Source organism: Trachypithecus francoisi, unplaced genomic scaffold (genome assembly GCF_009764315.1).
Source record: "Trachypithecus francoisi isolate TF-2019V2 unplaced genomic scaffold, Tfra_2.0 Lachesis_group11, whole genome shotgun sequence".
NCBI classification, from domain to species: domain Eukaryota; kingdom Metazoa; phylum Chordata; class Mammalia; order Primates; family Cercopithecidae; genus Trachypithecus; species Trachypithecus francoisi.
In genome coordinates this window covers 86087015-86101938 of record NW_022681456.1, presented here as the reverse complement: position 1 = coordinate 86101938, position 14924 = coordinate 86087015, and the positions used below count along the sequence as shown (strand labels likewise).

Genomic DNA, 14924 nt, shown 5'->3' with positions numbered 1-14924 from the left:
GTTTTCTCCCACAACCATTTCCTACCCTATCCTCTCAATCCCAGGAATATCCAATTACTGCGAACATCCTAAGGGGTCAAGTCGCACTCACTACCGCCACCACTTGGTGGCTCCAGACTCTAGCTCAGCACTCTCAGATCTTCAAGAGCAAGATCAGCCCTTGCAGGGCCTTGAAACTGAGGGCCTCCTTAAACTCACGTGCTGGGCAATCTCCCTAGTCCTGGCCCTGCTCAGTAGTCTGCTGCTGAAGTGCTTCCTGGGAGCAGACCACCAGCTCAATCCTCCAGCCTCTCCAGGTTGGATCGAGTGTCTGGCTGACTCAAGAGCATATGGGGGCCAGGATGCCAGAGGGAGGTGGCGAGGCCCAACCTGTTGTGTCTGGAGGCTTATGTTTCAGGCAGTGAGATGAGGTGGTTCTCAGAAGATTCTGCGACTTATCTTCCCCTGTTCTGTGGTAGTCTTTTTGTCAGGAGCAAAGAGCAGGAATGGAGGGAAAAGTGAGGGAGAAGACCTAGAGAAGAAATAAGTGACACAGCCAACACTTTTATTAAACTGACAGGGACCATAAGTCCCCTGTTGGGTAACCCAAGGAAGTTCGCAGTTCATCAGAAGGAACCAATTCAGATAATAGCTAGAAATCTGATAGGCACAGAGCAGTTGGGCTGCATGGCAAGTCGGCATTCATCCCCAAAGTTTCCTGGAAGAAGATGCCCAGGTGCCTGGTGGCAAGAGACGAGGCAGGAAAGTGGGGAAGGGCTTGACTGAAGAACACACTGAGAGCAGGAGCAAGGGTCACATTTGATTTCACAGGCCTGAAATTCCCAGTGCCTGGCACGTAATAAGGACACAAAAAATTGCTTGTAGAATTAAGAGTTTGATTCTCAGGAGTCACAGGAGACTGGAAGGAAGTAAAAATGGTGAAAAGTGGAAAACAACTTTGGAAGTTATCTGAAAGGAAGAAGAACGAAATCAGATTTGGCAGTACTAGGCAGGGGGTGGAGTGGTGGTGGTGTCCTGTGGGGGTGTGTATGAGAAAGGGGCAGAGTGGTGAGGAGGCTGATGAATTGCTACAGCCAAACCAAGAATTTGGAAGATGAGAGTGGGAAGTATGAATTGACCCCTGCTTAGTAGGCTTAAAGCTGATAGAAAAGAAATTGGACAGTAGGCAGAGGAATAGGTAGTAAGTGGACTCATGATGGAATAGAATTGGCCAGAAATTTGAAGAGATAAACTAGAATGGAAGAAGGATGGGGATTGGAGGGAACAAATGCCCTTGGAAAGGCATGTTATTGCTCAGTCAGAACAAGGCAAAACTCAAACAAACAAACAAAAAATCTGAAAAAGAGTAGGAACAAAGAGTAGAAGAAGAATGCTGCCTGTTGGGAAAATGGAGGTGGTGGCAGGAAAGAGGGAGAGAGCATAAGGCCTGGAGTTGAAGAAAGTCTCAGCCTAGGGGTCTAATCTTTTGACCGTGGACAAGCCCTGTGGGCAGAATTGTAACTGTCAGTTCAGTCTGTCCTCATAGGTGTGCCTGGCAGAGGAACTGGAGGAGGTAGCAGGGTCAGAGACTGCAAGGCAGGTTCCTCCCCACAGCCTGAATCTGTCAGAATCGTCTAAGCAACAGAATGCATTTTGGGTACCATGGCTTCATTGGTTACAACCTCTACCTAGTAAGCAGAGTCTGGATTTAAATCGTGCTTGTGTCAAAGCTTACTAGAAAAACCTAGTTCACTCTTGTGCCCTGGTTACTCTGATGTTCCTGCTGCCCTTGCCCATAGGGTATGCCAAATCATGGTTAGAAATCCCTTCCATGGCCCCTCGTTGGTCTTTAATCCAATTTTTATGTTGGAAAACATGGGTCCTTAAGGGCTTGGCATAGCAGGCCTTACTCTACCTTTGTGCTAGATGCCCACTCCACCTGCCTTTTATTAGAAGAGCCAGTGAAAAGGACAAAGCAAAGGGGAAACATTTCCTTGGATGTCAGTTTTTCATGGGATTTTCTATCTTTGAGTTGTTTGTTCCTTTCTGTCCTTTCAGATTTCTGGACCCAAGTATCCTCAGTGCCCATATTGGAAGCCCCAGCCCCAGGCCAATCAGAGGGGCTTGGTAGTTGCCCCACCACAGTTTCTGATATTGGTGACTAGCCCCAGTTCTTTTACTGAGTTAAGAGCAGAAGAAGACCTTGCAACTAAGGGGAATGGAACTGAGGTCTAGCCTAGTGAGGCTGCAGAGAATAAACCTGACAACAGGAGTGTGAAGATCCATTTGAAAACAGTGAGGTACCACTGCTTGAAATATGAATCCCCTAGCCAGTGGTTCTCAAACTTTAGTTTATATCACACATCCTGGAGGGCATGTTAAAAGACTGAATGTTGAGCTCCTTCCTGAGTTTCTGATTCAGTAGTTCTCCTGGGGCAGGGGCTAAGAATTTGCATTTCAAACAAGTTTCCAGGTGATATTTATGCTGCTGGCCCAAAGACTACATTTTGAGAGCCACAGTTTGGTATGGCACACAAGGGAACAGAGGAAAATTTTGCTAGCTGAGGCTCTCTAAGGCTCTAAATAAATGGATTTCACTTTTCTGTTATTGACCAGCCCCACCCACTCCCATTCAGTGCATCCATCCTAATACAGAGATGGAAAGAACTGGCCTTCTGGCCCCTCTAGGTCTGAGTCAGGACCTGCCCTTTATGGAAATAGGAAACAGTAGTTTGATTGCAGGAATGTTGGAAAGGGAGGAATTTTGTCCCAAATTATCACCTCTTTAGTTCTCTAAAGCCATAACATTACTTTGACAAAGGAAAAGTTTTCCCTTCTACAGTGAGAACTAAGGCTTAAAGTGTAAATAGCCTTGTGAAAAGCTAACACTTTGGGATACATTCTCCCGTGCAAGGAATTCTTTGAAAGATACTATGTTGGGGTGGAAAGGAGAGGATACTCAGAATAGGGTGGAGGCATCACAGATGGAAAAATGTGACAAGTTCCTGAAGATGGATGTCCCTGTTTTACATTTTGCCCAAAGAGAACATAGAGACTCTTTTTAAAGGGGACAGGGTGGAACATGAACATTTGAGGCTTATTCCCTGTGGGAAAAATCATTCAAATCTATTCACTCATCTGATGGCTGTTGCTTGTTTTATTTTTCGTCCAAGGGAGGTGGTGTTGGACCGAGGTAGAGAAGACAGCGGTACACCAGAAATAACCCAAAGGATTGCCCCTTCTGTAGAAGGTCCTTAGACTCCATGATGCCTTTCAGCTGGGTGCTATACTTGCACCTAACTCTGGGGGCTTCACTTTCTATCCCTACAATTACTCAAACAGATAAAAGGCTGGACATTAACATGTAGTTATTAAGAGGCGTGATCTAATAGTAAGGAATACCACTTCCCACAAGTCCTTCACACAAGATTTGTGAGGAGCTGGATTTGTCAGCATGTCAGATCTTTTTGAAACCCAGAGAGTAGAATGTAGTCAATACCCTTGTCATAATTAAAGACCAGACTATATCCTTATACATTGATGCCTCTGGTACCTTAATCCTTAAAATATTTAGTGACCCTTGCCTCTTGACACAAATATATAATGACTATTTTAGATCAGGGTAACTTCCTTTCTTTGAAGGCAGTTTAGGGATTCTACAGATGGGCTTTGAACCTGCTAAATGTGTATGGAAAACTGAGTGAATTACAAATGTCTTTTTCTCAAAAGTGCGTTTCTGGTTTCTGTCAGATTCAACAGGTCTGTACCCAAGACATGTTCTGAACCATTGTTTATGCAGAGCTTTTAGTCTTAAAGAGGGAGAGTAAAAGAAGTGGCAGAGTCCAGATTTATCACTGAACCCAATGCTTTCTTACTCCCTGGGGCATCTCCTAATACTGATCCTAAAATGCTCCTGATTCTGAGAACCTAGGGCAAGACCTGCCTTACAAAGGCCAGCCATTTTGCCTTATTCATAGGATCATAAACAAGAGAAGTGCATTTCAGGAAGAAGGAAGGCTGCTCAGAGTAGCAGGAGGCAGGAGCCAAGCTGCTCAAGTCACATAAACTCTAAGAAGCCCAGTCAGCAAAATAAGTCTATCTTCAATTCTAATTGAGTCCAGGACTCTGAGGAGCTGTGATTCACCCAGTTTTTCCTGCAAAAGGCACAGTCACTAAACTAAATTGTTGCAACTCACTTCCTCTTGCCTCTCTGGTTCACTCCACCAATTGTGGTTGCCAAACACATCTTAGGGAAGAAACAATATCTAAGCATTAAAAAGAAAATATCCCACTTTGCTCCTCTTCCTCCCTAACCTGAAACAGCTCTTGCATACAAGACAATTTTTAAGTTATAAGATTGATATTAACACAATCATTGATAAAGAGAAAAAATGACCAACTAACGATGCTAGAATACTTATGCAAGCCCTAGAGTTAAGGGTCTCAGTGTGGACATCTTTCCATAAATGGAAGGAAAACCAACCAGAAAGCTCATTACCCTGCATCAGCTGAAAAGCTAAGCCACAGCCATTTCCCCTAAGGTTCTGTTTCTGGGAGAATGAGATCTTCAAGAATAACTTGCCCCTTGATGAGGCAAAGTCAAACAACAGTGATGGCAACAACTTGCAAACATGGTAATTCCTGCTCTAATTTTCCAGCACTTAAAACAAAATCCCCACTCAATACAAAGTTTCTGTGCCTCTTGCCTGAAATCAACAAGAAACAGCTCACCTCCCCAGACTTTTCTCTGCCCAGTTAAAAGCAATCTGCAGCCCAGAGATTCAGACCTAGACACACACATTCACAACTGTCTTGATCTCAGCAATAACTGGGAAAGCTTTGTACTCAACTCCCACAACTTAACCTGTCATTTAACCCTTTCCACTAGTGCTCCCTAATCAGACTGCTTCCTGTCTTGAAACAGAAACCCATATAATCTCCACTACCCTCATCCCCAGAACACAGCCCCTAGAAAACCTAGCTTGTACAATTTGCACATAGCATGCTCTCTTCAAAGACCCTGCACACAAATACACAAGACACATAAAGACAGTCAAGAGGAGAGAGGGGTCTGCTCAAGGGGATAAATTTTTTTTTTTTTTTTTTTTTTTCTGTGTGGACCTGGGTTATTTGGGGGTATTAGGTCATCTCTTAGCCTCCTAGTGTGATTTCTCAGCTGGATATATGTATGTGCAGGATGAAGGGAGTAGGAATAAGGGGTAAAAAGGTTATTGTTTTTCAGCAGGTGAGGGTGAGAGGTATAGATGTATATACTGCTGACTGGGGTAAGGCAGACAGACCCACACAGAAACAATGCCTGGCCCCGCTGGCTTTCATATGGATAAAAGGAGGGGCTCTGGATGCCTGATCACTAAGTCTCATTTCCTCATTACTCTCTAACCCAGTGTTCACCAGAGTGTTTCATAGTCACCAGTTCTGTGGGATGCAAATAGGATACTGAGGTCAAATACATTTAGGAAACACTGCATTAATAGAATCTTCAGTTTGGTCTACTGCAGAAATTGTCAGAGCCTTTACTATGCTAAAATGGCCTTTCTCTATATAGAGAGAGAAAATATAATAGTAACAGTATGGAAAAGTGATACTCAAAATATTTAACAATTGGTATAGCATAGGCTCCAACAAATCAGAATGGATTTCAGCCATAAACTGCCGGTACCACTCTCTTGAGAATGGCTCAGGCTGAATATCAGCCCATGTAGGATGCATTGCTTCCCAAAAGTTTTGCCCAAAGAAGTCTATTTTTATGTGCTATCTCACAGCACTGGTGAGAAATGCTCTGGCCATTGCTGGGACCTCATCTTTCTAGGGATGGGGTTAGGGCTCATGATTCCGGCCCCTGGGGTTCAGAAGAACGGCAGCCCTGGCAGTGACTCCTAGTAGCACCGGCTGATAGACTTGACCATAGCTGTAGTGGAAACAGGTTTCAAAAGACAGATGTTCCTTTGTCCCAGCTGTTCCGGGGACTTTGTCCCTGGTGGGTCAGCAGATGCCTGTCCAGGTGATGTTTTCGGCCAAAGCTCTTCTCACAGCGAGGGCACTGGAAGGGCTTCTCCCCAGTGTGGGTCAGCCAGTGTCTCACAAGGTGGTGCCTTCGGCCAAAGCTCTTCCCACATTCAGTGCACACGTGACACTTTGGCACTGGTGGGGCACGCTGCCGTTTCCTTGTGCCAGGGCTCTCTCCAACCTCTTGGCCCTTGCAGGATTTGCCTTCTGTATGCACTCTCTGGTGGCTGGCCAGATGGGAGTTGCATCGGAAATTCTTACCACACTCAGAGCACCTGCTGGGCTTGTCATGTAGGTGGGTTTTCTGGTGCCTGATGAGGTGATGTCTTCGCCCAAAGCTCTTCTCACACTTGAGGCAGCTGTAGGGCCTCTCCCCAGTGTGTGTTTGTTGATGCCTGGCAAGGTGGGAGCCCCACACAAACTGTTTCCCACACTGGGGGCATGTGTGGGGTCTTAACAGGGAATCCATCTCTGTGCTACACAGCAGGTTTGAGAAGCTGTCTTCCTGAAGAAAAGGGGGCCCCAGGAGCATTCCTCTGGAGCTCCTGTGCATGGAATCCCAGCTCTCATCATGCTCCGGGTTCCAGAGAACAGTATCTTCAGACACGCTGGATAACATTCTGGGAGGTTCTGCTTCTAGTTCAGGGGTATCCCCCTCATGTTCACTTCCATCTCCTGTGGAGAAGGGGAAATACCAACCCCAAGAGAAGAGTCACAACATTTCCTAAGTCACAAATGAGGTTGTCTGATACCTGCCAGGACCCAGACTTGACCCCAGAAGGGCTGAAAGAACATAGTCTAATGTCGTACACGATAGTGCAACAGATATAGAGGTTTTAAGCCTAGGCTTAGGAGGCAGATTACCCAAGATGGAATCTCAGCTTTCCCATTTAACTTCTCTAAACCTTCATTTCTTCTGTAAAATGGGAAGAAATACCTCTCTCTCAAGTGGTTGTAAGATAGATAGCACAGAACCTGCACATAGTTTAAGTACTTAGTAAATGGTATATGTTATTGTTATTATTTATTACCATTATTTATTTACTACTATATATTACTATTAATCAGCATCTTTCTCTCTAAGCGTAGATGGAGTTACAGAATGTGCTGCAATTGTCACTGGCTGAATGACAACTGTCAGCAATCCTCAAGGCATTCCTGAAATGGGTGGGAGGTTGACAACAATATCAACAATAACAACAACATTTAGTGAGTGCTTATTACGTGCTTGGCACTGTTCTGTTCTAATATTCTAATATACTCGCATATTTAATTTTCACAATAATTTACAGATGAAGAAACCAACGGGAGTTTTATTACTTTTCAAAGGTCCCACAAGTACAGTCCAGAATTCCAATCCACAAAGTGCCTACTACACCATGCTGTTATGCTCCCTTGCTTTTGAAGACAAAGATCTCTAAACCTTTCATCTCTGGAACTCTCTGAGGCAGAGTAGGGATGAGATGAACATGGAATGATGACACCCTGAACTGTGAAGGAAATGGCTGAAAGCCTATTCTAGGTTCTTACCTGTATATGTGACCCTCAGAATGTCCCTCTCCTCTAAGTCCTGGGAGTCAGGGATCCATTGTTCTTCTCCTCCTTCTAGTTGAGAAAGCATGTCCAGTTTGGGAATTGGAAATCCTGCTCGTGGGGAAGGAAAACAGAGCTGTCAATTAGTTCAATAGCAATTCTATATTTCTGAAACAATCAAACAAAAAACTGTTACCTATTGTTTGCAACTCTAGACAAAAGAAGGTCAAGAAAGAAACATCTCCCCACCCCAACCTCTTCCCCCACCCATCTCTGTTAAGTCCCTCTTCTCTGCCTAGAAAATCACTCTCCTTCCCAATGAACCTGTTTTCTTCCACTCAGATTTTCCAGCCCAACTGGCCTTTCTGCGCATAACTTCACTTTAGTCCTCCTCCAACAGTCCTACCCCCTGCATCCCTGTCTTCCTCTATATGGTTCCCAAGTTTACAAGGACCCAGTTCCAGTTCTCTCTGCTTTGTGAGAACCTCCTAATTCCCAACCAAGAAAAACCTCAAGTTCTTTACTCCACAATTCAACATCAATTGCTTTTTTATTTATTTTTTTTAATGATGCTTTACTCTCTCATTCTCTTGGGATTGGTCCTAGTGTTCTTTCTCTGGCAGAAGCATAGACAGATTCCCTGCCACAGAAGGAGTTCTAGACAGACACTATCCAATAGCCCTGAAGCAGATGGCTCTGTCCTCCCAGAGTATAATCTTCTAGTGGCTGGAGAAGGTCATGCTTACTCAGAGAGACTACTATCCCACAGTTTTCTTGCATGACATATTCTCCATAAAAGTCTGTCTGAGAGGGGTCCAGGCTCCGCCACTCCTCCTGAGAGAAGCACAGTGACACATCCTTGATGGTTACCAGGCCCTGAAACAAAATGTAGCATCTTCTGTCAGCAGCTGTTTTTCAAGGAAAATGTGATTCAGTATGAAAGGCTAATTTAGTAGAGGAGAGAGGGTGAGAAATGATCTGAGAAAAGAGCTGCCCAGAAGTCCCTGGGTAGGGCACACAGTTTTGGTAAAGGGGAAATGAGGAGAGGAGTGAAGGTAGATGGTCAAGGAGTGAGTGAATGTAATGTTACTGGAGGAATTTCCCAAGTGGGGCCATGAGAAGCTGGAGGCACCACAAACTCATCACCCTCTCTGTTGACAGGTGTCTACTCAGTCACTTCTCCCTGGCCTTACTCTTTTGAAGAAGAAATTGTGTACCATTTCCTCCTTCTTCCACTGGACCTTGCCTTTTCTATCAGCACAAAACGCTACAGATGAAACATTCTTTCTTGCCTCCCTTGCCACAGCATATCTTTATTTATTTATTTATTTATTTAGAGACGGAGTCTCACTCTGTCACCCAGGCTGGAGTGCAGTAGCGCTATCTCGGCTCACTGCAACCTCCACCTCCCAGGTTCAAGCCATTCTCCTGCCTCAGCCTCCTGAGTAGCTGGAATTACAGGCACCCACCACTACACCCAGCTATTTTTTTGTATTGTTAGTAGAGACGGGATTTCACCATGTTGCCAGGCTGGTCTCGAACTCCTGACCTCGTGATTCGCCCGCCTCAGCCTCCCAAGGTGCTGGGATTACAGGCATGAGCTACCGTGCCTGGCCATATCTTTATATTTTTAGGCAGCACAGTATGGTGGTTAGGAGCTCAGAATCTGGAGCCAAGTGACTCAGCTTTGCCACTTTCTCACAGCATGACCCTACACAAGTGCCTTAATCTCTTCCTGCCCCATTTTCTCATGTGTAAAATTGGATAACTTGAGTTGTTCTCAGAATTAAATGAGTGAATATACATAAAGCACCCAGAAAATGGCAAACATGATAAGCACTCTGGGGGTGTACTCCTATTAGTACTAACACTATTATTATTAGCTTTCCACAGCTCTCCTATTGCCTTCTGAATCTAAACCTATTTTCCTCCCAGGTTCTGCCCCTCTTTATATCCTTCTTCCTCTTCTTTTCCGTAAATGTTCCATCATCTACCCAATCCTTCCACTTTGGGTTCTTCTAAGCTTTCTTCAGGTCCTCTTTTCCTAATCTTTCCAGATATATTTCCTAAGGGAAGGTAATTATTCTTAAAATCCTCCTGTGGATAACAAACACAGCCATCCATTAAAAACCCTAACCTTGGCTAGGCACAGTGGCTCATACCTGTGATCCCAGCACTTTGGGAGGCTGAGGTGGGCAGATCACCTGAGGTCAGCAGTTCAAGACCAGCCTGGCCAACGTGACAAAACCCTGTCTCTACTAAAAACACAAAAATTAGCTGGGTGTGGTGGCATGGGCCAGTAGTCCCAGCTGCATGGGAGGCTGAAGCAGGAGAATTGCTTGAACCCAGGAGTTGGAGGTTGCAATGAGCCAAGATCGTACCACTGCACTCCAGCCTGGGCGACACAGTGAGATTCTGTCTAAAAAATAAAAAACAAAGCAAACAAGACCCCAAAAAACCCTAACCTCAAGAATTCCCTTTCTTGTGGCTCCATTTAATTTTCCGAGGGTCTTCTGACCCCTTGGAAAGGGATAGATTCTATTCAGTTATAAAATGAACATACCATTGATGATCATGTGAGCCAACTCATCAGTGGGCTGATGCGAAAGCAATACAAAGGCAGCAGTGATGGGACCACAGGAGAGGCCGAGGGAAGCAGAGCTCACCTGTGATCCAGCTGCAAGAAGTGCAGCTGCCATCTCCCAGTCTCCATTGTCCCCCTCCTGGGGAATTGCAGGAACCCAGGGAGCAGACTGAGCTGACGAGGAGAGAGAAGAAACATTAGAGAATAACTATCTACCCTTTCTCAATAGGGTCTGGGCCCCATTTTAGAGAGGCTTAAGGACCACAGCTTCCGTATCTATGCCCGCTGGTAAAACTCAAAGGCGTAAATGTAGATGAGAAGGCCATCACTCAAAATGTTCTGAAAGGGTATCAGATGGCTTTTAGTTAGACTAGCTATAGTTTGAATTTACCGTACTTGAACGTAATTTTCATCTAGTAAAGTGCATCTTACTGAATGAGTTATCCAACAGCAATCAGGTTGCTGTCATTTCCTTCATCTCCCTCATTCAGTATCACTAATTACGCATTTGTATGTGGAAGGAGTAATTATGAAGAAACAAGAGAAGCCCAGTTGCATGGTTTGCTGAATTCAGAAGCCTATTATGTACCTGTGACCAGGTCTCAGAAAGAATAGGCTGGTCCTGGTATAGTTTATGCTATTTAGTCCATGGCAATTTGGAGACTTTTAGCCCTACTTTAGCCCTACTTTTAGAACAAATATTAGGAGACTACGCACTGTGCTTCCCACACACTCTGTGGGCTCTCACCCTTCTCCTGAAGGGACTGTGGCTCCTCTTCAAGGTCACAGCACAGGTGCTCCAGAGGCCCTGGTGCTGTTCTCCATGGCCCCTCTTCCTTGCTTCCCCTTTCCACCTGGGGCTCTGCTCCATCCAGCTGTACATTGATTGATTCCCATCCTGTCCCCAGAGCTGCTGTCTGTTCTGAAAGCATTTTTGCTGCAGACCCAAATTGTGACCTGGAACAAATTCATATCAGCAATGCCCATGAAAATGGGAAAGGAGTGATATTCCTAAGGGAGTTATGAAGAACAGGCCCAGGGATAATAGATGAAACTAGACAGGAGAAGCTTGCTGGAAGATGAACTTTAAAAGCTTGATGTGTTCCGAGCAACTGAGCCTGCACCAAGCTTCCTGGAGGAACTAAGAAATTGGCAGTGCTATGTAGCAAAGCCACTAACTGGTATTTTGTGGACCTCATGATGGAAACAGAATATACCTGAAGATTAGAAGAAGTTCATTTTTAAAAAAAGAACTGTCCCAGAAATTCAAAGGCTATCCATTTAATTTCAAGCACATGAAGTACAGGAAAGTAAGCAATTTGGAAACATACAGGAAGAAATACACATAGACCTGCACTCAACAAGATGGATGTAATCACACAGATTTTCTGCCACAAATCACAGTCTCATCAGTTTAGAATGAAATGATTACTATAGGTAGAAGTCCCAACCAAGGGGTGTATTTGTATCATGAGCACACACCTCTTTCATGAGGCTGAGCCAAAAGGTACCTCACTTGGAGCCTCAACAAAAAGGCACTTGGTCTACCATCCAATGAGAACTGGTAGTAAATACGGTAGAAAAACTAATAACTTGGAAAGCAGGTGTAAGACTCCAAAGTAACCCTAACAGGTAAGAGAACTTGTTGGTCAGTGAGGAGCTGAAGTTTAATCAGGAAAAGTAACAAGGAACAGAAAGAGTCTGAACCAGAGCTGGAAAGGGGGAAGAAGTACGGCTAACATGACCCAGATGAACAAACCTGTTTGTCAGGCACCAGTCAGATCTCGTTAGAAAAATATATTCAGTTTGAAAGAAGCATATGGAGAACCCAGGGTGTGTTCATCAGAAGACATGAAAGTCAAGAAAGGGATGGGAAATACAGCCGCTGGGAAAGTTAAAAATGTCAGATGTAGCTTTCTCTGTCTGGAGAAGGCTGATGAATGATGCTACTAATGAATAAAAACAGAGGTCCCTTCTATCTCTATATAGGTCAAACAGAAAAAAATGGGTCTTGATTGCAAGAAAAGAGATTTAGGTTATTATTATGTTTTAATTATTAATAATCCTGCAGTGTACAAAACCAGATAGTGGGCTCTTCTTTTTCTCTGGACATCTTAAGAGCAGGATGGGGGGGGGGGTCACACTTCTGTTGTGATAGGGCTTTATGGCAGAGAAATAATCTGAGATCTGAGAATCTCTTTCTGCTTGGCAACATATTTTGGGTATTCTTATTCAATAACCAAACACTCAAGAGTCCGTGAAAGACTTCCAAGAGCAGTCAGACACTTGGTAACTATCCTGGCTTACTTACATCCTTTTAATAACATTTGGAAGAACCTTGAAGGCCAAGGTAGGTAATGACAGATGTCAAGTCATCTATTTTCCTGCCTATTTGTCTTTGACAAAAGAGGTAGGTGGGAACCCTAAGCCAATACAGGAAAAACAAATTCCCCTTTCATCTCAAAAGTCCAAAGATGGCTCAGGGCCTCATGGGAGCACCCTGGAGGTTTCCTTTTCAGAGACTTTTCATGAGAAAGGAAAATTTTTGCTAAAGCAATGAAGGGAAACTTCCATTTTAGCTCTCTTCTCTGAATTCCAGCTCTGTATCCACTTTTAATACACAGGGCACTAATTCCCCCTCTTCGTCCCATCTTTCTGGTTCTCTAGCTCCTGTGTAAATCCTCCCTGAAGGTTTTACCTCTAGCTACATATCTGGACACTTGTCTCAAACCCTTTCTCCATCTCCCCCTGGTAGCAGAGTCTCTTAATGGGAAGCCTCTTTCTGCAGAGCCCACTGGGCCAGCTGTTAGCCTTTCTATACCACTGATAGAAATCCGTGGAAGTGCTAGCAAAAATCTCAGCAAAGGATGGGATGGGTACCTGTCCTCAGCCTGCATTTCCTAAGATGTTCACGCAGAGCCAGCACCTGGGCGGTTAAGGTGGTAGCCCTAACCTCCTTTCTCCTGGTTCCAGGATGATCCCATGCCCACTGGAGTCTGCGTTCTAGGGCTTTCATTTCCCCCTTTTCTTCACACATATGGGTAGCAAGGGACCTGCAAAAGGAAGTTTTTGCAGCCAGTACTGATGAACAGAAAACGGGCCATGTTATAAAAATGAGTAGCCCAAGGGCACACGGACGAGTTGTGCTCCGTCCATCAAGAGAACCCTGGCCCCTGCCACGGGCGGGGCATGGGCGGGACGGGAGCCTGCTCAGGGGCAAGGTTGCTTCTTCCCTCCTTCTTGTCACAGTGCCCCTGGAAAGGGTCAGATTTCAGAGAATCCGAGCAAGGCAGAAGTGGAGCAGGGGAAGTGAGGTCAGAAAACAGGTTTCCCATTAGCTGGGGCAAGTGAGGAGAAAGGGAGCCACGGGGTAACCTGTGCGCGAGTGACAGCGGCGGAAGCCCGCAGGGCCTGACAGCTGCGATGGGCACGGGGAGACAGGGCGAGGGGCGGGCACAGAATGTCAGCGGGGCAGACCCCCGGGAAAGGCAGCAACCCGGAAGCCGCACCGATCCTCCTCCCCGCCCCCATGGGTGACCGAGCCCCCACCCGCCGCCCCGGGAAGCCAGGAGTCCCTCCCTCCAGCCGCAGCTCCCTCCAGCCCGGCTCCACTCACCCCCGGTCGGCTTGGCCCACGGCCCGGTGCCTCCCTCCCGGGCGCCGCCTGCCCCTCCCCTCCGCCCTCCGCTGGCGTCTGGGAGCCGGCGGCCGGCGGAGCCAGAGACAGGCGGAGACGGCGGCCGGGCGGGCGCGGGCGGGGCGGGCACAGGAAATCCCCGCCCGCTTCCGGGGCTCGGCGGCGGCGGAGGCGCGGGGAGTGGGAGGAGGAGGCGTGGGAGGGGGAGGCGTGGGAGGGGTGCGGGGCTGCGGCTGAGGCGCCCCTGAACTCGCCGAACCCGGGACCTCTGCGCCCGCTGCCTGGGGGAGGGTACGGCCCGAGGCGCTTGGAGGGTGGCGGGCACAGGGATCGCAGCCTGCCGTGGCCACTTGCCCGCACTCTTGCCAGACTGACCATTTTCCGCTCTGGCTACGGGGCCTCCCACGGAGTTGTGTCCTCAGGGGTTCATCAGTTACCTGGAATTTCATAACGGCCAGATACAAGCCAGACCGAGGCCGAGAGTGGTTTCTCCAGACAAGAGTCTGGAATTCCTCAAGGAGCTTACTCTCCAGTTTTCACAATAGGATAAAGGGCTTGAGAGACACTGAAGAGGAGTCACTCATTCTGCCTAAGGGGAAGTCAGGTTGCTATATGAAGTAGGCCTTGCGGCTGCTGTCCAATTTACGGGAGGCGTAGCCGCAGGTGACACTTGAGCTCCCCAAATGTGACTGGTCTGAACAGAGATGTATTCGAAGATTTAATTTAAAAACTGATATTTTGGTATATTGGGTTAAATATATTAAAATTAATTTCACTTGGTTTTAACTTTTTAAATGTGGCTACAAATAGTTTTAAAATTACAAATATGGCTTGCATTATATTTCTGTTGGATAGTGCTACCTTGGAGCATTAAGATGGATTTGACTGGAAAAGATGAGAAGGGCCTACAAACAGTGAGTAAACCCATTACTGTTAGAATCTGTTTATAACCTACAAGTCACATTCACATTCCTTATTTCATCATTACAACAATTTTGAAAAATTTTATTTAGTAGACTTAAAAAATAAGTGACTCACTTAAGGTCATATGTGACAACCATTCATTTAATACATACTTATTTTCTACATGCGCCAGACACTGTAACTAAATGCGGGAAATTAAAGAAAGGATTCACAGTTTGGGGAACCACACGTCAACAAATA

At 45.9% G+C, this 14924-nt stretch overlaps 1 protein-coding gene across 1 annotated transcript; it reads right to left on the bottom strand.

The window, feature by feature from the left end:
• Positions 1 to 3024: 3024 nt before the first annotated feature.
• On the bottom strand, positions 3025 to 13895 carry ZNF641 (zinc finger protein 641). The gene is made up of 6 exons (XM_033222256.1): positions 13740 to 13895; positions 10872 to 11080; positions 10206 to 10297; positions 8286 to 8415; positions 7537 to 7650; positions 3025 to 6681 (listed from the first exon to the last, which is right to left on the bottom strand). The coding sequence occupies exons 2-6, from the start codon at positions 11053 to 11055 to the stop codon at positions 5927 to 5929; spliced, it is 1275 nt and encodes a 424-aa protein (XP_033078147.1). The 5' UTR covers positions 11056 to 11080; positions 13740 to 13895; the 3' UTR covers positions 3025 to 5926.
• Positions 13896 to 14924: the final 1029 nt, after the last annotated feature.